Source organism: Phocoena phocoena, chromosome 2 (assembly GCF_963924675.1).
Source record: "Phocoena phocoena chromosome 2, mPhoPho1.1, whole genome shotgun sequence".
NCBI classification, from domain to species: Eukaryota; Metazoa; Chordata; class Mammalia; order Artiodactyla; family Phocoenidae; genus Phocoena; species Phocoena phocoena.
Window position 1 is genome coordinate 107,866,411 of NC_089220.1, and position 24,149 is coordinate 107,890,559.

The following is a 24,149-nucleotide window of genomic DNA, read 5'->3' on the forward strand; positions in this document are numbered from 1 at the left end:
CCTAAGATGGCTAAAGTTTTGCCTCCTTTACAGTATTTATTCCCACCCTTGGCATCATTTGCATTTTTACAATGAGTATGCATCAATTTGTTTTTCTTATGTGGTCTTCATAATACAGTCAGGATGGATTGCCAGGGATGCGTGGGCACCGCGAGGTGCATCCAGGGTCACTGGGCGCAGGCTACCAGCTCCTCCAGGGCTTGCTCACGGCGGTTGCCATGGACCAGCAGCACCTCCTTGATCCGGTCCTGCTGGAAGCCCATGTCGCTGAACTGCTCTGAGAGGCGCAGGAACTCCCCTGCCTGAGGAACAGGAGGCAGAGAGGGCGTGGGGGACTCTGTGAGGCTGGGCCTCTGCCCTGGGGAGCCCCCTCCCAGGTGGCCACCGTACATACCCCCAGAAAGCTGTGACCCCCACAGGCCAGGTGAGCCTGATCCTGGGCAGCACCTGTGGTTTTCCTGTACCTCAGTGACATGGGCTCAAACCTCCCTTCCTGTGCCAAGGAAGGGGAGCCCAGCCAGGCTGCCAGCTCTCTCTGTGCGGCTTTCCTTCCCCACTCTGGCTCACTCCTGACTCCCTGTGCTCGGGTGCTGCGCTGGGGCAGGAAGAGGAAGGCTGCATACTGGTGCCCAGAGGATGCACAGCGCAGGGTCTCTGTCCAGGCCCCAAACCCTGCCAAGGTCTCACACAGCACAGCCTCTGCCTGCCTTCCTCCTCTGGCCCCAGTGCTTGAAACTTCCCTGCCCCTCCCCGCTCCTCTCCTCGGCATCTCTCCCACCCCTGCATCCCTCCCTCAGCCTCTGTGAAGACTGCTGGCCTGAGCCAACTGCCAGTTGTGGACAGGTCACATTCATCAGGCACTTAGAATGTCCTCCTACTGGGACCACAGCCGCATGCATTCTGGGTTTCCAGGTAGGTGGCACACTCCCTGAGCACAGAGTTCAAGCACCTTTCTGCTACCTATCTGGCTCCTGTCTGGGTGTCTGACAAGGAGTGAAAGTCAATGTTTGTTGTGTTGATTCAGTTAAATAACACTAAAAGCCCTCCCTCCTGCATCCTCCCCACCCCTTCCCCTTCCCCTTCTCCCTCCCCTACCCTATCTCTTCCCCTTCCCCTACTCCTTCCCCTTCCATTACCCCTTCCCCTTCCCTTACCCCTTTCCCTTCCCCTTGGGTCCTCTCCCCTTCCCCTTCCCCTTGGGTCCTCTTGCCTTCCCCGTGCCCCATCTCCCTGGGCTGTCTCCTTCTCCCCAGGGCTGAGCAAGCAGGCTGTCTCCTGTGGTCCCCAGGCCGGCTCTGGCACTGGTCCTCCCCAGCACACCAGGCTCGTGTGTGCACCCCACACCTCCCCTCCCCGGGGGCCCAGGCTGGAGGCCCTGCTGACCTGGCTCTCGGAGAACTGGAACATCTCCATGGCCTCATCCACCAGGCCTTCCTCGTAGCCCTGTCGCAATAGGCGGTCACAGGCGCTTAGGTAGCTGAGAAACTGGGCAGGAAAGGTGCACAGAGGGAAGGAGGTTAAGAGGGGTAGCAGGGGCAGCAGATGGGGTGGAGGAGGCACCCAAGGGCCTCGTTAAGGCTGAGCTCAGGGCCAGGCTGACTGGGCAACCTGCCACACACAACGTGGCCCCAGAGACCCACGAGCTAACAGAAGAGGGTCAGAGGCCTGCCCTGGGGACAGGTGGATAGCAAAGCCTCACCAACTGTCCCAAGCTGGGGGCTGGAATCCAGGAAGAGGGCTGTCAGGGTGGGCTAAGGTGTTCCCAGAACCTAAGTGGGGAATGGGCCAGGGCTCAAACATGGGTATCTACCCACCACCCACCCAGGATGCTTAGCCTCCCTGGTGAGCACCCACCTATGAGAAGATAACCTCCTCTCCCACACACAGCTGTGCACCCCACCCATCGCCAGACACATAACATCTTTGCCATCCAGGACCCCGTGGGCCCCACTCTCTGCAACAGTCCTGCACCAGCGCTGGAAAGGGGAGGGGACAGTGGAGGACCCACAGGGAGGAACACCTCTTCCAGCCACTCCCTGCTTAGTCATCAGGGGCTACTTTTGCCCTCAGCATAAAGTGCTACCTCCCAATCCAGTTTCAGTGGCCAGCTTACCTCTGTCAGCAGCCCAGCCGCTCCCTCAGCACCCCCAGACTTCTGCACATCTGGTTCCAAGGCCAAGGCCAGCCTCACTCCTCTTCCCTGGGGAGCCTCTCCCCACCCCCCATCTCCACCAGGTGCTCCCACAGCACCCCATGCTTCCCCTCACATACAGCTTTGTAATTGCTCTACTGTCTTTCTCATCCACTAACTTTTTGTTCCACGAGGGAAGACTTGTGTCAGTCTTGTTCACCACTGTGTTCCTAGAACCCAGCATGGCAGGCAGGCAGAAGGAGCTCAATAAACGTATGCTGTGTTTATAAAATGAATTAAGAACTACCTTCCGGGAGCTTACAGCTCAGTGGGGCGATAAACCAGATACAGGAAAACATGAGTGCCTGTTTCTGCAGACCTTCAGAACTGGGCAGAAAACACAGATCATAATAGACTAATGGTTTTCAAATTGTTTTAGCTTCTGAACTGTCCAAGCACCAGGGGGCTTCAACAGTAACAGGGTAAGGTTGAAGCTGCTCTGGGAGAACTGTGGGAAGGAGGTGGAGGGAGCCCAGAGTCCGGTGCCCCCACCTCAGGGACCCTGCTCTGGGCACATTTTGAAAACCACCCAACCAAACTCTCCTTGCACAGTTGAGGAAACTGAAGTCTAGGCAGGGCGGGCAGCTTGCCCCAGGTCCCAGGACTAGGGCTCAGATCACCTGACCTCTTGGCCAGTGCCTTGTCCATCGGGGGGCTAGCTGCTAGAGGAGGGGCTTTGAGCTGGCTTGAAGGTAGACAGGGTTTCCGAAGGTGAAAACAGGGGCAGGGCAGATGGGGGATGCTCCCTTCACCTCTTGGTTCATCGACAGCAAAGGTTCTCAGCCTTGGTGCTGACTGTAGCTACCTGGGAGCCTTAAAACGACTGGTGCCTCAGTATCACTACCCATAAACTGCTGATGCTCACCTCCAGAGGCCCTGATATGACTGGTCAGGGGGGCAGCCTGGGCACTGGGACTTTTACAGCTCTCCAGGTGATTCCTGTGTGCAGCCAAGGTTGAGAATCTCTGAGTCAGTCCACACTAGTAGACCCAAGCCAGGCTGCATATCAGAACCATGCATATCAGAACCATCTGCAGATCTTTTAAAATGATAGGGCCCTGGGCCCACTCCAGATCCACTGATTGGGACTCTGCAGAGTAGGTCCTGAGAATCTGCATTTGTAAGGATTCTCCTGCTTGGTCAGTTACCAGGCCTATCTCAGGCCCCACAGTAGGTGAGGATGTCACCATCAGACTCCAGGATGGGACCTCCAGCAGTTATTGATTATAAACACATATTCCCCTCCATTCTGTGAATGGGGAAAGTGAGGCTCAAAGAGGGGACCTGATGTGCCTAGAGTCCCATGGCAAGTCTGGGCCCGGCCTATGGACCCTCACACATGCCACCCACACCTGTCCTGCAGGCAGTCAGTAGACACATCGATCCTTGTGGAAGGAGGGAAGGAGTGATGGACAAAGCTTATCTTTTGTATCTTTTCCTCTCTCCTTCTTTCTTCCAAGTGCCCTGTCTCTATCACCTGATGCCCCCCCTCCTGGACCATCCGTCGTTCATCTCTTTTCAAAAGGATTTACTGTAGTGTTTGTCTTTCAAAGGGAGAAGGGCTGTGAACCTAAAGGAGATGCTCAGTTAATGGTGGAGCTTCACAGAACAGAGAGGAATACTAACTTGGTGGGGGAGGATAGATGAAGTCATCCAATGGCCCTTCAGGCCCACCCCTTAGTGCCTGGCCCCTGACTGCTCACTGGGAGAAGATTCACCAGGCAGGTGGTCAGTCTATGTCTGGAAACACAACGTTCCTGATGCAGTGAGATTCTCCCAGCCCACCCACAGGGAGGCCAGTGCCCTGTGCTGCCTCCAGCTAATCTTCAGACCCCCACAGTGATGGCCCGAGACCCCAGCCTTGTCACAGGGTCTGGAGGGACTGAAGAGGCATGTCAGAGTCCCTACCATGGACTTGGCCCCTCACAGCCCTCCTGGAGAGCTTCTTGGCCAAGGTCCTGGCTTTTCAGCGGCAGCTGAAGGTGGAGGCAACTTCTTAAATCTCAGATCAGCCTAAGGTGCTGCCCTGGAAGGTTCTCACACAGAAACTATCTGTCCCTTCAGGAACTGCCTTAGCTACAGAGAATCACTTCTCTCAAGTCACCCTCTTCCCACAACGGTGACTGACTGAAGTAGAAGTATGAAGGCCTGACCATCTCATCCCCAATTAGGACAACTCTGAAGGGCCATATATGCTTCCAAGCTGTGGAGTTGGCTTTCACTGGGTCTACAAAGCTCAACCTCTCCCTCTACCCATCCTTGCTTCTGTCATTTCCCTTACCCAGAAGTTGTTCCCAAGGGTCTCCTTAATAAATATCCTGTATGCCAAACTCCATTGGAGTCTGCTTCCTGGGGAACCTAACCTACAATACTGGTTTTCCCCATAGCTCCTAGCTGCATCTGAACACCCAAGAAGTGCCCAGCAAATACTGATGACTAGATTGATGGATGGGTAGATGGAAAGAGAGAGAGATGGGTATGGGTACGGATAAACTGTTGAGGGAAGTGGTTAGAGCTGTGCTATCCAATACGGTAGCCAGTAGCCACATGTGGCTATTTACCTTTAAATTTTAATTAATTACAATCAATTAGAATTCTCAGTCACACTAGCCATATTTCAAGTAACCACACATAGCTAGTGGCTACTGTATTGGACAACACAGGAATAAAACATCTCTCCTGCTGCAGAAAGTGTTATCGGGCAGCTCTGGAGAGATTTGTGGCTGCCCAAAGTTCCAGTCTTCTGTATCTGGGGCAGAGACTGGGACAGGAGTAGAATATTGAGACTCCCCAAGTAGGTATGGGGATTCCTGATAAACTCCTATGGAGGTGGTAGCATTAGGGTCTAGAAACTTGCTCACAACCCCCAATAATTGATTCCAAGCTGAAATTCTGCCTCTAGAGAAAAACATAAAATATCTTCAAGTTGAAGATAAAAAGAGCGTGGCCACTCACTGGGCTCCAGCTCCACAGCCCCCCAGTTCTGGGTCCTCCACTCACCTGGCTCAGGCTCTGCCGCCCAGTCTTCTGTAGAGCCATGATAGCCCTGTGCAAGGGATACCCCAGGGCGACCACTGGCCCGATGAGGTCTTGCTCCTCCTGGCTCAGGGCGGACAGCAAGTCAGCAGAATCAGGGTGCAATCTGTGGGTGGCGAGAGGCTGGGGCTCCTGCCCAGGAGGTGGCAGGCAGGTATGCGGGCTCAGGGACTGAAACACAGACAAGTGGATGTGTTAGTTACCATGGAGGTGACACCTGGCTAGGCAGGACATTTTTAAAGATGCCTTTATGTACCACCCTCTCTACAGAGTGTAGGGGCTAATATTCTGAGGAGCTTGGAGTCCTGCAGACCTGGATTCAAATCCCAGCTCTCCACTGTTTACTCAGTTTACTCATGTGTAAAGTGGATGCAGTTATACCAGATACCTCACAGGGTTATTACAAGGCTTAAATAAGACAAGGTGAGAAAACTGATTAGCAAAGGGCCTGGCATACAGAAACTGCCAGTAGATGATAATACTTACTGCTTAAAACAACCCTGAAAGAGAAATATGATAGGCTCATTCTATTTTACAGATATTGAAGTCAAGGTTCAGACAACTTAATGACCTGGTAAGCAACACACTTTTGGGACCTGAACCCTACTCAGAATCAAATCCAGGGTTCTTTACCCCAAACCTTAGTAAGGGGGAAGCAGGGGTGATCTTCCCAGCCAGATCTTCCTTCTTGAGTTTGGCTGGCTGGAGCTTGGCTGGGCATGGAGTAGGGTAGGAACTGGGTACAGCTGTGGTGTTGGGGAAACCCACACAGACCCTGGACTAAGGAGTGTGGCTTGAAGGCATTTCAATTGGTTTGGCTGGCATCACCCCTAACCCGTCCCCCATGAAGAAGCACCTATCTGCTAACCCCGAACATACCTCCCTGTCCCCTCCGCCCCAAGAAAAGCCTAGCTGCTGCCCTGACTTCAGGAGCAGAGTGCATGTGACGTGTGAATTCCCCACCCATCCTCATCTTCTCAGGGGTTTCCCTGCCATGACCTCATCCTAGGATCTGCTCTTTACCCCAGGTGAAAAACATGCAAATCTTAGGATTTGAGTCTACTCCTGTGACCTTGAAAAAGATTCTTACCTGCTCTCTGCCTCAGTTTCCTCCCCTTCAGAACATCTGCCCCATCCTCCCCCCAACCCCGCTGTAGGATTGTTGCTAGAGTAAATTTAATTGGGACCAGGGAAGAGCCATCCTGGCATCGGCAGCTAGTCCGTGATGTGGGCGTGGCCTGTGCAGTTTACACAGTCTCTTCTCTGTTCGCTCTAAATAACTGTGTGAGGGGTTGCTGCCCACTTTACAGGTAGAGAAGAGATGGCTCAGAGCAGTTCAGTGACTTGCCGAAGCTCACACAGCAGTGAGTGGGAAATGCCAGACCTTGAATCTGTCTTTTGGATTTAATTTCACCTCGGCCTTATTCTGTTGCATCTCCTCGCCTGACTGTGGAACTGCTGGGGGGAAGAAAGCTGTGCCTAACTGCCACCTCCTGCTACTAATCCTGACCTAACCCATCTGTTCCAGATCCAGGTTTTGTGGAGTTTGATACTTACACAATCTGGACCACTTAAAGAAAAAAGACACAGTTACGGATACAAAACTATGTACAAGGCCTTGGAAGGAGCTAGTGAGGGGCCTGAGGCTTAAGCTTCATTGGCTTCACCATATGTTCATATCTGCTCCCAGTTCTTCTTGGTACACATCCTCTGTCCTGAAGCCTTCCCATCCTGCAGCAACCCTCACCTCTCTCTCAATACCTGATTCCTCCCACTGTAGAGTGCTGCCTTGTCTCACACTTCCTCGCCCAACTCTCCTTGTCCTGTGAGTTTGACCTGGTCTCTTCCAACCCAGTCTCTTGAAGGAAGTGACTGTACAGTGAATATTCCTTGATTGAGCCTTCCCCTCACTCATCCTACAGCAAGCCTTGCTGGGTGGGAAGCCCTAGATCTGAGCCACATTCACTGATTCAACAGACATTCACTGAGCACCCCCTATGGGCCAAGTGTGCTGCTGGGTGCTGCGGAAACAAACATAAATGCGATCGCTGCCCTAGAAGAATCATATTCCATTGGAAGAGACAGACAGATGTTGGGTAATTACAATTATTGTGACATGCACCCTAATAGAAGCAAAGAAGGCACAGTGAGAAACAGGGATTAGGGACCTATGAGCAGGGAATATTCTAGGCAAAGGGCCACAGGAAGGACTGCATGGTATAGGGTCAGGTGAGAGCAGGTAGGGAGGAGGCGCACGAAGAGGAGGGGACCAAGGCTTCGAACAAGGCCGGAGACCCAGACTGCGGGGGCCTCACTGCTGAGATGTGGCCTCGGCCAAGGGGGCAGTTTCCTTACCGCAACCACGGGCCTGTGGCTCCGCAGCGGGGGCACGGCGCCAGCCGTGGAGGGCCGCGGGGGCAGCACAGGGGTGCTGGGGAGCGATGTCTCGGGGCCCGGGGGTGGCACTGGGGCGCTGGGGAGCGGGAGTGCCGGGCCCAGGGGTGACGCGGGGCCAGGGCAGAGGCTCAGAGCTCGGTGGCGGATGCGGTGCAGGAGACTGCGGGGGCGGGCGGCCAGCCTGCACTCAGAGAGCCGCCGCCGCGCCCCGGCCAGCTCTGACCTCACGCCGCGCAGCACGTCCAGCGAGCACCGGTGTTGGCTCAGGCTGGGGCTCGCCGAGGAGCTGAGCTGGGGGCTGCAGGGATCCGACTCTTCCTCCATGGCAGAGAAGGCTTCTTCCTCATCCTGGTCCTTCTCCTCCACCTCTTCCTTCTCAGGATGCTCCTGCGGTCTAGCCTCAGGACCTTCCGCTGCGGCAGGCATGGGCTCCAGCCCTTGCTCGGGGCTGACCAGCAAGAGCCAGGCGGGAGGGGCTGAAGCTGCCCCCGGGGCGTCGCACTGGACCTGGCAGGGTCCCCGGACTACAGCCTCCACCCAGAAGAGTGCCCTCCTCTCCAGGCTGAAGTCATACTGCGGAAAGAAGGCCGAATGAGGCTCCGCCAGGCAAACCAGGGCCGGGGGCGCACCCCTACCTTCTGGCCTCTGGGGAATCTATTCAGGCATAGACTCACCAGGCCTGGACAGTTTCTGATTCTAAGCCCCAGGCATTCATCGCAGCCCACCCTCACCCTTAGTTTTAGCTAGCACTGGGGTGGATGGATATCAATAACAATTTAACGGCAAACTGTGCAGGAAGGACAAAGTGAGGAATAGGTTAATAGACTGAAACAGTGAAAACAAATATCTAAGTCCCTTTGCCATTCAGTATATAATTGAACAACAGGGGCTTAAAAAAATTCTCCAACAAAACTTGTTCTTAGCAAAGAAGCTTTCACTTGAGCCCAGAATCATTTGTCACTGAGCAGTTGGCCTTGGAGGCCGGCCCAGGCCTGCCAACCTCTCTGTGGAGTGGTACTTGCCCCCATCCCATTCGCTGCCATCCAAGGTTACTTTGGGGCCCAGGAAATGTAAAAATTGCTAATTTTTGTTGAATTCTACTTACTAGGTCCTAATGTTATTCCTATTTCCAGATTACCAAAATGAGGCTCAGAAAATTTGATTTGCTGGTGGTCAGATTAGTGGTGAGTAGTTGAGCTGGGATTCCTCTGTCCATCTGACTGTAGTGCTTTCTCCACTACAGATCAAGCCAACTAAAAAATAAATCTGGAGCCCACATAAATAACCTAAATTGAGAGTTTGTAAATGAGGCAAAAATAAAATATTCCCGGTACCTACCATTAAAATTTAGAACTGGAAATATAAAACTCCATTAAAAAATATAAATATTCTCAAAAGGCAATTTCAGTGCTCAATGATGGCCACTTAAGGCTGGGGGAAGTGGTGTGTGGGGGGAAAATGAGAGGCAGAAAGGTAGACAGGCACTGCCCCCTCCCACCCGTGAATGATTCTATGTTGGAGAGAGGAACATAACTTAGCTGTTCTAAGTGTGGCTCCCTGAGTGTATCTTATTTCTCTCTGTATTCTCAGGGCCCAGGGCAGTTCTGGCCCCAAGGGGATATTTGTAATTGTGTGCAGAATAAATGGACAGAGAAAGAGATTGGAGCAAAGTAAGTGGGTTGTGAAGGACAGAGGAGTGAAAAAGACAACTTCAGAACTGATGAGGCAGTCATGGAGAGAAAGAGACTGAGAGATAATGAGACAGTCAACAGGACTTAAGGAATAAAAGGATACAAAGACCCAGGCTGGACAACCAGTAAGACAGGAATACAGCCCCATCCACTAAAAAAAGAAAGTAACGACAAAAAAATATGTTACGACAAAGGAGCAAGGTAAAAACATACAAGACCAAATAAATGAAGATGAAGTTCACAACCTACCTGAAAAATAATTCAGAGTAATGATAGTAAAGATGATCCAAAATCTCAGAAACAGAATGGAGAAAATACAAGGAATGTTTAACAAGGATCTAGAAGAACTAAAGAGCAAACAAACAGTGATGAACAACACAATAACTGAAATTAAAAATACTCTAGAAGGAATCAATAGCAGAATAACTGAGGCAGAAGAATGGATTAGTGAGCTGGAAGATAAAATGGTGGAAATAACTGCCAGGGAGCAGAATAAAGAAAAAAGAATGAAAAGAATTGAGGACAGTCTCAGAGACCTCTGGGGCAACATTAAATGCACCAACATTCAAATTATAGGGGTCTCAGAAGAAGAGAAAAAGAAAGGGTCTGAGAAAATATTTGAGGAGATTATAGTTGAAAACTTCCCTAACATGGGAAAGGAAATAGTCAAGTCCAGGAAGTACAGAGAGTCCCATACAGGATAAATCCAGGAGAAACACTCGGAGACACATATTAATCAAACTATCAAAAATTAAGTACAAAGAAAAAATATTAAAAGCAACAAATAACATACAAGGAAATCCCCATAAGGTTAACAGCTGATCTTTCAGCAGAAACTCTGCAAGCCAGAAGGGAGGGGCAGGACATATTTAAAGTGATGAAAGGGGAAAACCTACAACCAAGATTACTCTACCCAGCAAGGATCTCATTCAGATTTTTTTTTTTTAAAAGAAAGGTGGCTAATGAGTCTTTTTTTTTAATTATTTTATTTTTTTATTTTTGGCTGTGTTGTGTCCTCATTGCTGCACACAGGCTTTCTCTAGTTGCAGCGACCAGGGGCTACTCTTCGTTGTGATGCACAGGCTTCTCATTGCAGTGGCTTCTCTTGTTGCGGAGCATGGGCTCTAGGCATGTGGGCTTCAGTAGTTGTGGCTTGTGGGCTTTAGAGCACAGGCTCAATAGTTGTGGCGCATGGGCTTAGTTGCTCCGCAGCATGTGGGATCTTCCTGGACCAGGACCTGTCCCCTGCATTGGCAGGCAGGTTCTTATGCACTGCACCACCAGGGAAGCCCTCTCATTCAGATTTGACAGAGAAATCACGAGCAAAAGCTATGAGAATTCAGCACCACCAAACCAGCTTTACAACAAATGCTAAAGGAACTTCTCTAAGTGGGAAACACAAGAGAAGAAAAAGACCCACAAAAACAAACCCAAATCAATTAAGAAAATGGTAACAGGAACATATATATCAATAATCACATTGAATGTAAATGGATTAAATGCTCCAACCAAAAGACACAGACTGGCTGAATGGATACAAAAACAAGACCCTTACATATGCTGTCTATAAGAAACTCACTTCAGACCTAGGGACACATACAGACTGAAAGTGAGGGAATGGAAAAAGATATTCCATGCAAATGGAAATCAAAAGAAAGCTGGAATACCAATTATCATATCAGATAAAATAGACTTTAAAATAAAGACTGTTGGGGACTTCCCTGGTGGCACACTGGTTAAGGTTCCGCCTGCCAATGCCGGAGACATGGGTTCAAGCCCTGCTCCAGGAAGATCCCACATGCCACGGAGCAACTAAGCCTGTGCACCACAGCTATGGAGCCTGCGCTCTAGAGCCCGTGAGCCACAACTACTGAGCCTGCGTGCCACAACTACTGAAGCCTGAATGCCTAGAGCCCATGCTCCGCGACAAGAGAAGCCACCGCAATGAGAAGCCTGCACACCACAATGAACAGTAGCCCCTGCTCGCCGCAACTAGAGAAAGAACATGCACAGCAATGAAGACCCAACACCGCCAAAAATAAATAAATAAATACATTTATTTTTAAAAAAGAAAAAAAATATTCCATGCAAATAGAAATCACAAGAAAGCTGGAATAGTAATACTCATATCAGATAAAATAGACTTTAAAATAAAGACTGTTGGGGGCTTCCCTCGTGGCGCAGTGGTTAAGAATCTGCCTGCCAAGGCAGGGGACACGGGGTTGAACCCTGGTCCGGGAAGATCCCACATGCTGTGGAGCAACTAAGCCTGTGTACCACAACGATTGAGCCTGCACTTTAGAGCCTGTGAGCCACAACTACTGAGCCCTCATGCCACAACTACTGAAGCCTGCACACCTAGAGACCGTGCTCCACAACAAGAGAAGCCACCATAATGAAGAGTAGCTCCCACTCACTGTAGTTAGAGAAAGCCCATGCGCACCAACAAAGACCCAATGTAGCCAAAAACAAATAAATAAAATAAATTTTAAAAATTTATAAAAATAGGGCTTCCCTGGTGGCGCAGTGGTTGAGAATCTGCCTGCCAAGGCAGGGGACACGGGTTCGTGCCCCGGTCCGGGAAGATCCCACATGCCGCGGAGCGGCTGGGCCCGTGAGCCATGGCCACTGAGCCTGCGCGTCCGGAGACTGTGCTCCACAACGGGAGAGGCCACCGCAGTGAGAGGCCCGCATACCGCAAAAATAAATAAATAAATAAATAAATAAATAAATAAATAAATAAAAGTTTTTAAAAAATATAAAGACTGTTACAAGAGATAAGGAAGACATTACATAATGATCAAGGAACCAATTCAAGAAGAAAACATAACAATTATAAATATTTATGCATCCAACATAGGAACACCTCAATACATAAGGCAAATGCTAACAGCCATAAAAGGAGAAATTGACAGTAACACAATAATAGTGGGGGACTTTTAACACCTCATTTACAATAGACAGATCATCCAGACAGAAAATAAATAAGGAAACACAAGCTTTAAATGACACAGTAGATCAGATAGACTTAATTGATATTTTGAGGACATTCCACCCAAAAGTGGAAGAATACACTTTCTTCTCAAGTGCACACGGAACGTTCTCCAGAATAGATGACATCTTGGGTCACTAATCAAGCCTTGGAAAATTTAAGAAAATTGAAATTGTATCAAGCATCTTTTCTGACAACAACACTATGAGATTAGAAATCAATTACAGGAAAAAAAAACAGTAAAAAACACAAATACATACAGGCTAAACAGTGTGCTGCTAAATAACCAAGAGATCACTAAAGAAATCAAAGAAGGAATAAAAATATACCTAGAAACAAACGACAATGAAAACGTGATGATCCAAAACCTATGGGATGCAGCAAACGCAGTTCTAAGAGGGAAGCTCCTGGCAATTCAAGCTCACCTCAAGAAACAAGAAAAATCTCAAATAAATATTCTAACCTTACACCTAAAGCAACTAGAAAAAGAAGAACAAAGAAAACCCAAAGTTAGTAGAAGGAAAGAAATCATAAAGATAAGAGCAGAGATAAATGAAATAGAAACGAAGAAAACAATAGCTAAGATCAATAAAACTAAAAGTTGGTTCTTTGAGAAGATAAACAAAATTGATAAACCTTTAGCCAGACTCATCAAGAAGAAGAGGGAGAGGACTCAAATCAATAAAATTAGAAATGAAAAAGGAGAGATTACAACTGATACCACAGAAATACAAAAGATCCTAAGAGACTACTACAAGCAACTCTATGCCAATAAAATGGACAACCCGGAAGAAATGGACAAACCCTTGGAAAAGTACAACCTTCCCAGATTGAACCAGGAAGAATTAGAAAATATAAACAGACCAATCACAGGTAATCAAATTGAAACTATAATTAAAAATCTTCCAACAAACAAAAGCCCAGGACCAGATGGCTCCACAGGCGAATTCTATCAAACATTTAGAGAAAAGTTAACACCTATCCTCAAACTCTTCCAAAAAATTGTGGAGGGAGGAACACTCCCAAACTCATTCTACGAGGCCACCATCACCCTGATACCAAAACCAGACAAAGATATCACAAAAGAAGAAAATTATAGACCAATATCACTGATGAACATAGATGCAAAAATCCTCAACAAAATACTAGCTAACAGAATCCAACAACACATTAAAAGGATCATACACCATGATCAAGTTGGATTTATCCCAGGGATGCAAGGATTCTTCAATATACGCAAATCAATCAATGTGATACACCATATTAACAAATTGAAGAATAAAAACTGTATGATTATCTCAATAGATGCAGAAAAAGCTTTTGCCAAAATTCAACACCCATTTATGATAAAAACTCTCCAGAAAGTGGGCATAGAGGGAACCTACCTCAACATAATAAAGGTCATGTACGACAAACCCACAGCAAACATCATTCTCAATGGTGAAAAACTGTAAGTATTTCCTCTAAGATCAGAAACAAGACAAGGATGTCCACTCTCGCCACTATTATTCAACATAGTATTGGAAGTCCTAGCCACGGCAATCAGAGAAGAAAAAGAAATAAAAGGAATACAAATTGAAAAGAAGAAGTAAAACTGTCAGTGTTTGCCGATGACATGATACTATACATAGAAAATCCTAAAGATGCCACCAAAAAACTACTAGAACTAATCAATGAATTTGGTAAGGTTGCAGGATACAAAATCAATGCACAGCAATCTCTGGCATTCCTATACACTAACAATGAAAGAGAAATTAAGGAAACACTCCCATTTACCATTGCAACAAAAAGAATAAAATACCTAGGAATAAACCTACCTAAGGAGGCAAAAGACCTGTACTCAGAAAACTATGAAACACTGATAAAATATATCAAAGATAACATAAACAAATGGAGAGACATACCATACTCCTGGATTGGAAGAAGCAGTATTGTGAAGATGACTATACTACCCAAAGCAATCTACAGGTTCAATGCAATCCCTGTCAAATTACCAATGGCATTTTTCACAGAACAAGAAATTTTACAATTAGTATGGAAACACAAAAGACCCCGAATAGCCAAATCAATCTTAAGAAAGAAAAACGGAGCTGGAAGAATCAGGCTCCCTGACTTCACACTATACTACAAAGCTATAGTAATCAAGACAGTATGGTACTGGCACAAAAACAGAAATATAGATCAATGGAACAGGATAGAAAGCTCAGAGATAACCCATGCACATATGGTCACCTTAACTTTGATGAAGGAGGCAAGAATATACAATGGAGAAAAGACAGCCTCTTCAATAAGTGGTGCTGGGAAAACTAGACAGCTACATGTAAAAGAATGAAATTAGAACACTCCCTAACACCATACACAAATATAAACTCAAAATGGATTAAAGACCTAAATGTAAGGCCAGACATTATCAAATTCTTAGAGGAAAACATAGGCAGAACATTCTATGACATAAATCACAGCAAGATCCTTTTTGACCCACCTCCTAGAGACATGGAAATAAAAACAAAAATAAACAAATGGGACCTAATGAAACTTAAAAGCTGTTGCACAGCAAAGGAAACCATAAACAAGATGAAAAGACAACCCTCGGGATGAGAGAACATATTTGCAAACGAAGCAACTGACAAAGGATTAATCTCTAAAATATACAAATAGCTCATGCAGCTCAATATTGAAAAAACAAACAACCCAATCCAAAAATGTGTGGAAGACCTAAATAGGCATTTCTCCAAAAAAGACATACAGATGGCCAACAAATACATGAAAAGATGCTCAACATCACTAATCATTAGAGAAATGCAAATCAAAACCACAATGAGGTATCACCTCACACCAGTCAGAATGGCCATCATCAAAAAATCTACAAACAATAAATGCTGGAGAGGTGTGGAGAAAAGGGAACCCTCTTGCACTGTTGGTGGGAATGTAAACTGATACAGCCACTATGGAGAACAGTATGGCGGTTCCTTAAAAAAACTAAAAACAGGGCTTCCCTGGTGGCGCAGTGGTTGGGAGTCCGCCTGCCAATGCAGGGGACGCGGGTTCGTGCCCCGGTCCGGGAGGGTCCCACGTGTCGTGGAGCGGCTGGGCCCGTGAGCCATGGCCGCTGGGCCTGCGCGTCCGGAGCCTGTGCTCCGCAGCGGGAGAGGCCGCGACAGTGAGAGGCCCGTGTACCACAAAAAAAAAAAAAAAAAAAAAAAAAAAAAAAAAACTAAAAACAGAACTACCATATGACCCAACAATCCCACTACTGGGCATATACCCTGAGAAAACCATAATTCAAAAAGAGTCATGTACCACGATGTTCATTGCAGCACTATTTACAATAGCCAGGACATGGAAGCAACCTAAATGTCCATCTACAAATGAATGGATAAAGAAGATGTGGCACATATATACAATGGAATATTACTCTGCCATAAAAAGGAACGAAATTGAGTTATTTGTAGTGAGGTGAATGGACCTAGAATCTGTCATACAGAGTGAAGTAAGTCAGAAAGAGAAAAACAAATACCGTATACTAACACATATATATGGAATTTTAAAAAGCGGTGAACCTAGTGGCAGGACAGGAATAAAGACACAGATGTACAGAACGGACTTGAGGGCACAGGGGGAGAAGGAGAAGCTGGGATGAAGTGAGAGAGTAGCATGGACATATATACACTGCCAAATGTAAAATGGATGACTAGTGGGAAGCTGCTCCATAGCACAAGGAGATCAACTTGATGCTTTGTGATGACCTAGAGGGATGGGATAGGGAGGGTGGGAGGGAGACTCAAGAGGGAGGGGATATGGGGATATATGTATACATATAGCTGATTCACTTTGTTGTACAGCAGAAACTAACACAACATTGTAAAGCATTTATAGTCCAATAAAGACGTGAAAAAAAAATACCAGCACTTGTGATTTGTGGAAGCTAAGCAAGACGATTCTAAATTTCAATATGAAAAACAAACCAATAAGAATAGCCATACCAGCTGTTAATATATATTATAAAACCTCAATAATTAAAGCTAAGGCACTGGCACAGATAGACTAAAGGTAAAGAACAGAAAGTCCAGAAATAGAAATTAATATCTATGGGACTTAGTAAATAATAAGGTGGCATCTCAAGCAATGGGAAGAAGATGGTGTTAGTCAAAAATGGTGTTAGTCAGCTGAAAGGAAATAAAGTTGGATCCATCCTCACATCATACACAAGGATGAATTCCAAAAGGATCAAAGATTCAATCGTATGAAATGAAACCATAAAAGTACTAGGAGAAAACAGGAGAGAAATCCTTTATAACCTCAAGTGGGAAAACATTTCTCTGAATTGAAATTGAGAAGCCATGAAAGTACACACAAGCACATGTGAAAATCTGCATGGCAAATATACCCCATAAGCAAGGTCAAAGGCAAATGACAACTGGAAGGAAAACAGCTCTGATAACACAGACTAATATAGGAGTGCCTAGAAATAGATAAGAAAAAGACCAACAGCCCAACAGGGAAATGGACAAAAGATACGGACAGTCCACAGAAAAGGAAATACAGATGGCTCTTAAACACATGAAAAGCTGCTCAACCTCACTAAGGATAAGAGAAAGGCAAAATAAAACTACACTGAGATACCATTTGCCTATCCCTGGGCAAAGATCCAACATCTTATGACTCTCTGTTGGGGAGTGGAGCTGAGGTATAGGCCCCTTGTAGAGCGCTGGTTGGATGTAAATCAATATAACCCTTATGGAAGGCAATATGGTAACACACTTCAATTCAAAAGGACATCTGCATAGTCTTTCCCTGCAGCATTGTTTGTAATGGCAAAAGACTGGGAAGAACCTAAGTGTCCATCAAGAGGGGATTCATTCAGTAAAGTACGATGTATTCATTTAACGCAATACAGTGAAAAACAAAGTGAAGAAGCTTTCTATGTATTGATATGGAAGGTCTTAAAATATATTAGGTGAAAAAAATCAAGACGAACAGTGTATACAAAATGCTACCCTTGGTGTAAAAAAGGAGGAAATAGCTGTATTTGCTTGTATATACACACATAAGAATCTCCAGAAGAATACATTTTAAAAAATGAGTAACAGAGGTCACCAGTAGAGGTGGGGACAGGACAGATGGGAAGGTGTCAGTAGAAGGCTTTTCACTCTTTCAGGGTAGGCAAACTGTCTGGGAGCCAAACTGACCTCCAACCTTGTTTTTATAAATAAAGTGTTATTGGAACACAGCCATACCCATCCACTACTTTCTGTAATGTCTATGGCCCTTTCTCCCTACAACAGCAGAGTTAAGTAATTGCCAGTTTTTACTATCTGGTCCTTTACAGAAAATGTTTGTTGACCCTTGTGCTATACCTATATATACATATATATACATGTATATATATGTATTTCATTTCAAACTGTATGAATATATTTTCTTTCTAAAAATTTTAATTGACAAAAGGGAAATTAACTCTCATTAAAGGGATGATGAAACTATGATGAAACAACAAAACACAGACTTGTTGAGGCTCCTTGGGAAGGCAGTAGGGTACAGGGAATGGACATGGGCTTTGGGGTCTGATCACATTGGAGTCCTGGCTGTGTCACTTACAAGCCACATGACCCTGTTGGTCACCTGGGTGGAAACTTTGGTTTCCTGCGCCATGAGGAAGGAACACCCACCTGCTAAACGGGTCATAAAAATGAGAGAGAAGAGTGAACGTATAAGGAGCACCTAGCATGGGCCTGGTGCATAGCAGATGCTCAATAAATGGTAGCTATTTTTTCTTTTTTTCTCTTTAGGCCACTACAGGTTCATCTGATAATCTAACTACTAGCTATAACATTGTTGCTATGGGAAAATGTGTTTCAAGTTCCAAACATTGGGAATACAGCCCAGTACATTTGGAAGACTGACCAGGAGAGGCTGTAAATCATACTTGGAGTCTCTATTTGATTATTTGCCACAGCAGTAAAAGAAATGGAGGCTCAGGAAGGGAAACAGGCACAAGGGAGAACAGATGCCCATCCTGAGAATAGGAGGCGGAGCAAGGGCCAGCACATGGGCTAGGACACTAGACATAGACTTGGCAGAAGGGTACACATTTCTGCTTCGAGGAGAAATAACCTTCAGAATAGCCTCTTCCCAGCTTGCCTTGAGCCCAGCAGAGAGGGAAAAGTTGTGATAGTCTACCTCCCCTGGAGTTTAGTAAAGCAAGTTCCTCTTCCCAACAATACAGGCTCTACTGCCAGAGGGCCCACAGCACAGGCTGCCTGGGGAGAGCAAGAGCTCCTGCCCCACAGAGCGTGGGCCACTGGACACTGTGCTCTGGGCTTTACAAAGCTTATTTCTGTTCTGGGTCCTAAGGAGCTTAAGTGCAACTCCAGGGTCTGCAGATAAGTCTCCTGCTCCTGTCCCCAGAGGCCACTCATGCCTCTCTACCTGACCCTCCCCAGGCCTCTCCTTCCTGGACTATGCTCTCTGCACCTCACTTCCCACAACCCTTTTTTTTGCCCTCGAACATCATCTGTCTGATGGCTCTCATGTTCCAATCCTTCTCTTAGCTATCAGGAAATGATCTAGAGTCAGGACCTGGTTTTTAGTCCTGCCACTGCCACTATCTTTGGACAAATCATTTCCCTTCTCTGAGCCTCAGGTCCTCATATGCAAAAGTGAATGAGAGCTGAACTAGATCCTCAAACTTTCCTACAAAGTTAGCCCACAGACAGCGCTGACTGAGGACAGAAGAGCCTGAGGACTCAGTCCCAAGAGACCCAACACCAGCTCCACAGTTCTCTGCAAGCCTTTTCTTTCATTTTTTAAAAATTCATGTGAATTTTGCCTTCTACCCCATGATACATCTGTGTTATAATATAAATGCAATAGGTTTCCTCCTAAATCTTCAAGTAAATTTGACTCACTTGGAAGTTAAATAATCATGCTTATCCTGAGGGTATGTGATACCACCATATATACTGGGTGCATATCCCAGTGTGTGAGCTGTGGGGCAAGGGTTGCCTCAAGGGTGCCCCCAGGGTAGATGTGCTTTGGGTCTGTGGAATAGTAATCCCTTCTGATGTGTCCCATGTAACTGTCTGCATTTTAATGGAGGATTCTGGAGATAGTATCTTAGCCCAACTAAGTGATTCTAATGGTGGAATTTTAGAATTGGCAGCAGGCTGATAGAGAACAGAGGAATTGGAGCATCCTTGCTATGACTCTCAGTTACTCTATATAGGCAACCTTCCAGTTATTCTAAACTTAAAATAAGACCCACTAAATAGCCCCAACACCAGGACACTAGCCTTCTTCATGAAATATCTTTTCCTCTTGGGTTATTTCCGAACTTCCTAGAATATACCAGAACAGGACTGGCTGCCAGTTAAAATCAAGGAACAAGGGACCTAATGAGGCTCAGCATCAGACCCAGAGACCCAGGGATGAGAAGACAGAAAGAGAGATATACTTACCATAGAACCCAGCAGAAGCTGCCTGCAGTCTGGGACACTGAGCTCTGGCCCAGGGAGGGGCTCTGTGCCTATCACAAAGCCCTTGGGCACCTTGAAGGGGACACCATCCAGGGCATTCATTCTGTCAGAGGAAGATGGTGGAGATGGCTGAGTAGGGCTGGGGCAGGCCTCCTGCTGGCAGGGAGAGAGCGAATTCCTGAGGACCAGGCTCAGGTCTCAAATGGCTCACTGCTCTCCTATGTGGTGACTTAGCCGAGCCCCACAGAGCCAGGAAGGGAAAGGCCCGTGCTGCCTAAGGGAGGAAATGAATAAAACAAGAGCATTCAAACCGACAGCAGCTGACTATTTCATGTTTAAGTTTTGCTCTCTAGACCACTGTTTCCCAAAACACGGTTTGCAACACTAGTTCTAAAGCATTTCATCAAGTTTGCACCCAAATGGTTAAGAAAGAAATATCAAACTACACAAACTCTTCCAAAAAAGAAGGAATACATCCTAACTTGTTTTGATTTCATCATCACCTTAAGACCAAACCTGGGGGCTTCCCTGGTGGCGCAGCGGTTAAGAATCCGCTTGCCAATGCAGGGGACATGGGTTCAAGCCCTGGTCCAGGAAGATCCCACATGCTGTGGAGCAACTAAGCCCACGCACCACAACTACTGAGCCCGTGAGCCACAACTACTGAGCCCGGCCGCCTAGAGCCCATGCTCCACAACAAGACAAGCTACCGCAATGAGAAGCCCGCACGCCACAGGGAAGAGTAGCCCCTGCTCGCCGCAACTAGAGAAAGCACGTGTGCAGCAATGAAGACCCAATGCAGCCAAAAAATAATTAATTTTTTTTAATGTTAAAAAAAAATACCAAACCTGACAAGAAGATTAGAGGCTGATATTTCATGAAAATAAATGCAAAAATCTTATCAAAAATAATTATGGATAGAAAAATACAATACTGCCAGGTTGAGTTTATTTCAGGAATGAGAGACTGGATTAACATTCCAAAATTAATCAATGGGAATAAAGATAAATATCAATAGAATAAAAATGAAAAAGTGTATAATTAGCTATCTCTATAGATGCAGAAAAAGCACTTGATAAAATCAATATCCACTCATGATTTTAAGAAACAATAAACCATTTTTAGCAACTTAAGAATAGAAGAGAATTTCCTTAACCTAACAAAGAAAATCTCTAAAACATTTAAAGCAAATATCCCACTTAATGGTGAAATATTAAAATATACCCCCAAGATTGGAAATGAGACAAAGATGTCCCCATCATCTCTTCTGTTCAACACTGCACTGGAGGTACTAGCCTGTGCAAAAAGAGAGGGAAAAATAAAACAAAAGTATAAGGATTGGAAAGAAACCAACCCACCATTATTTCTAGATGACATATTTATATGTAGAAAATCCAAAAGAATAGTAAGGTAATTTAGCAAGTCTTTGGATACAAGGTCAATATACAAAAATCTATTGTATTTCTACATAAAAAAAACAAACCACATAAATGTTATCTTTTAAAAATTTCGTTAGAGTTTGGGATTGACATATACACACTGTTATATTTAAAACAGATAACCAACAAGGACCTACTGTTTAGCACAGGGAATGCTGCTCAATATTCTGTAATAGTCTAAATGGGAAAACAATTTGAAAAAGAATAGATACATGTATATGTATAACTGAATCACTTTGCTGTTCACCTAAAACTAACACAACATTGTTAATCAACTATGCTCCAATATAAAATAAAAATTTTTTTAATTTTTTTCATTAGAGATTGATACCATTTATATTAGCATTAATTACCTAGGACTCAATCTAACACAAGATTTATAAGACTTCTGTACAGAAAACTATAAAACATTAGATTAAATGGAGGAACATACCACGTTCATGGCTTGTAAGACTCAATATTGTAAATATATCAATTCTCCCTGAATTGATTTATAGATCCCACATATCAAAATTCCACCACGTTTTTTGGTGTAAATTGGCAAACTAATTCTAAAATTTAAATAAAATGCAAAGGGCCAAGAAAAGCCAAGACAATCATGAAGAAGAAGCAACACAGTTGAAGATTTATACTATCAGATGTCAAGACTTAGTTTAAAGTGAAAGCAATTAATACAGTGTGGTATTGACATAAGAGCTTACAAAGAGACCAATAGAACAGAAAAAAAAAGTCCAGAAACAGATCCACACATATATGGATCCTTGATTTATGACAAAACTGGCCCTGCAAAGCAGTAGGAAAATGAAGGTCTTTTAAATAAATGGTTCTGGACCAACTGGATATTCACCTAGAAAAAAAAAATCTTGACCTCTACCTCATATCATAATCAAAGGTCAATTTCAGATAGACTGTACATCTAAATGTGAAAGGTAAAAAAAGCTTGAAGATAAAATAGGAGAATATATTTATGGCCTATATATATATATATAGGCCATAAATATATATATATATAAAGGCAAACATTTCATAAAAGGTTACAAAAAAGACTAACCATAAAGGAAATACTGATAAATTGAGTTACATTAAAGTTAAGAACTTCCATTCATCACCATACCATTAAGTGAAAAAGCAAATCACAGAGGGGGAAAAGATATTTGTAGCACACATATCTGACAAAGTACTCATATCCAATATATGCAAAAAACTTCTACAAATCAATAAGAAAAAGATCCCAAAATAGGCAAGAGATTTTAACAGGCACCTCACAAAAGAGAATATCCAAATAGCCAATAAACATGTAAGTTGTTTAACCTCATTAGTCATCAGTGAACTGCAAAATGAAACAATGAGATAACACTACACACACACACACACACACACACACACACACACACACACACGAAGAGTTAAAATTTTTAAAAGCCTAACAATATCAAGTGTTGATGGGGTTGTGGAATATCTGGAACTCTCATGCACTGTTGGTGAGAAAGTCAATTATTATTATTAGTCAACAATATCTACTAAAGCTGAAATCTAAGCATTAAAAATTCACACATAGCTTCTGAGCCTTTTGCCTAAGATCAAGTGTAGTAGCTGTTAGTTTAATTATATTCACAACAGCCAGGGATTTGCTTTTTTATGTATTTTAGACCACATTAAATATTCTTGCCTTAAAAAACAAAGCGAAACTCATTCACATAATTCAATTTCATGACTGCCTATAATATACACTTAAATCTAGACTCCTGACCACAGTCTGGCATTTTGCAAATAATCAGGGCTTAGCAGGGAGCCCACACCAGGGAGTGGCTCCCTGGCTCAATACAATGTCATCCCTACCAGGATGGTGCAAAGCCCTGCTGTTCGGGGTCACTGGGGTCATCACCACACCCACATGAGAGCATCATGTGAGGAGGTAGAGTTGATAATCTGAGTGCAGAGAGGTCAAATGAGGCCAGATGGGCAAATCCTTTAATTCCCTCATTTCTACTCTCTGCCCTCTTTTGTCAGTGTCTTACTGTATGTAAGACTCAAAAGGCTTCTCCACCCCATGTTGGGAGATAATTTCCCATCATATTGGCATTGAGTCTTTATGCTACAGGATCAGACAGCTTTCAGTGTGATCAGTAAGTTATCTGCCCCATCAACCTGTTCCTACAGGAGACCTTGAGTGTAGGGAGTGGTAGGGGATACATGAAAGTTAGGAAGTTTTGGCATTCTCAGATTTATTGTTCACATTTTCAGCTATCATTAGAATTTTTAGCTATGGGGAAGGATCACAGTTGTGCTGAGTCCCAAGTGTGAACTGCCTGTCCAATGAGCAAGTGCAGGGCCACCCTCCTGCTTCCTTCCCTCTGCCCCAGCACCTGCAACCTAACAGATATTCTCTACTCAGCATTATACTTGCTTCTAGAGTAATTTAAGAGTTTGAGGATTCTGGAAACACCTCTTAATAGCAGCAAGGGCTACAGTGCAAGACGTGATCTAGTTAGAACATATTCTAAAATGACGGTCACATCTGCATCTGCTAAATACAAAATAAGAGGTACAGATCATTAAGTGATGATATTCTTCAGAGGGAGGAGAATATTCTAGTCCTTATGGGGGGTTGGGGAAACTTCAGGAAAGATGGGACTTGATCTGGACCCTGGAGGGTGGGAGAACAGCCTGTGAGCAGGGAAAAGGCTGGGTGGAGAGTATAACTCCAGGGAGAGAACAGCTTAAGCCAGGGAGCAGAGGCAGGGCAGAGTGAGGGGGAGACAAGCTGCTTGACTCAAGTATATCCTTTGTGCTGAGAAGCTGTCTGCAGTAAGATCGAAGGGGTAGATTGGGGTGGAGCTGGGGAGGGTGCTGAACTTCAGGCTGAGAGCTAATCCCATTCAGTAGGCAGAGCAAGCCCTGAAGGGGTCTGAAGGGATGGGGTGAGGG

The 24,149-nt window shown here is 45.2% G+C and overlaps 1 protein-coding gene across 1 annotated transcript; it reads right to left on the reverse strand.

The window, feature by feature from the left end:
* Positions 1-167: 167 nt before the first annotated feature.
* UBAP1L (ubiquitin associated protein 1 like) lies at positions 168-19,884 on the reverse strand. Its single transcript, XM_065872944.1, has 5 exons — positions 19,765-19,884; positions 7,583-8,197; positions 5,192-5,398; positions 1,384-1,485; positions 168-302 (listed from the first exon to the last, which is right to left on the reverse strand). The coding sequence occupies exons 1-5, from the start codon at positions 19,882-19,884 to the stop codon at positions 168-170; spliced, it is 1,179 nt and encodes a 392-aa protein (XP_065729016.1).
* Positions 19,885-24,149: the final 4,265 nt, after the last annotated feature.

Bases quoted from the DNA above. Each gene is read 5' to 3' on its own strand.
- UBAP1L (XM_065872944.1), bottom strand. From the start codon at position 19,884: ATGAATGCCCTGGATGGTGTCCCCTTCAAGGTGCCCAAGGGCTTTGTG. The intron at 8,198-19,764 runs GTAAGTATATCT...TTCTTTCCGCAG, and splicing joins AGCTTCTGCTGGGTTCTATG to TATGACTTCAGCCTGGAGAG. The intron at 303-1,383 runs GTCAGCAGGGCC...CCTGTTCCTCAG, and splicing joins TCCAGTTCTCCGAGAGCCAG to GCAGGGGAGTTCCTGCGCCT.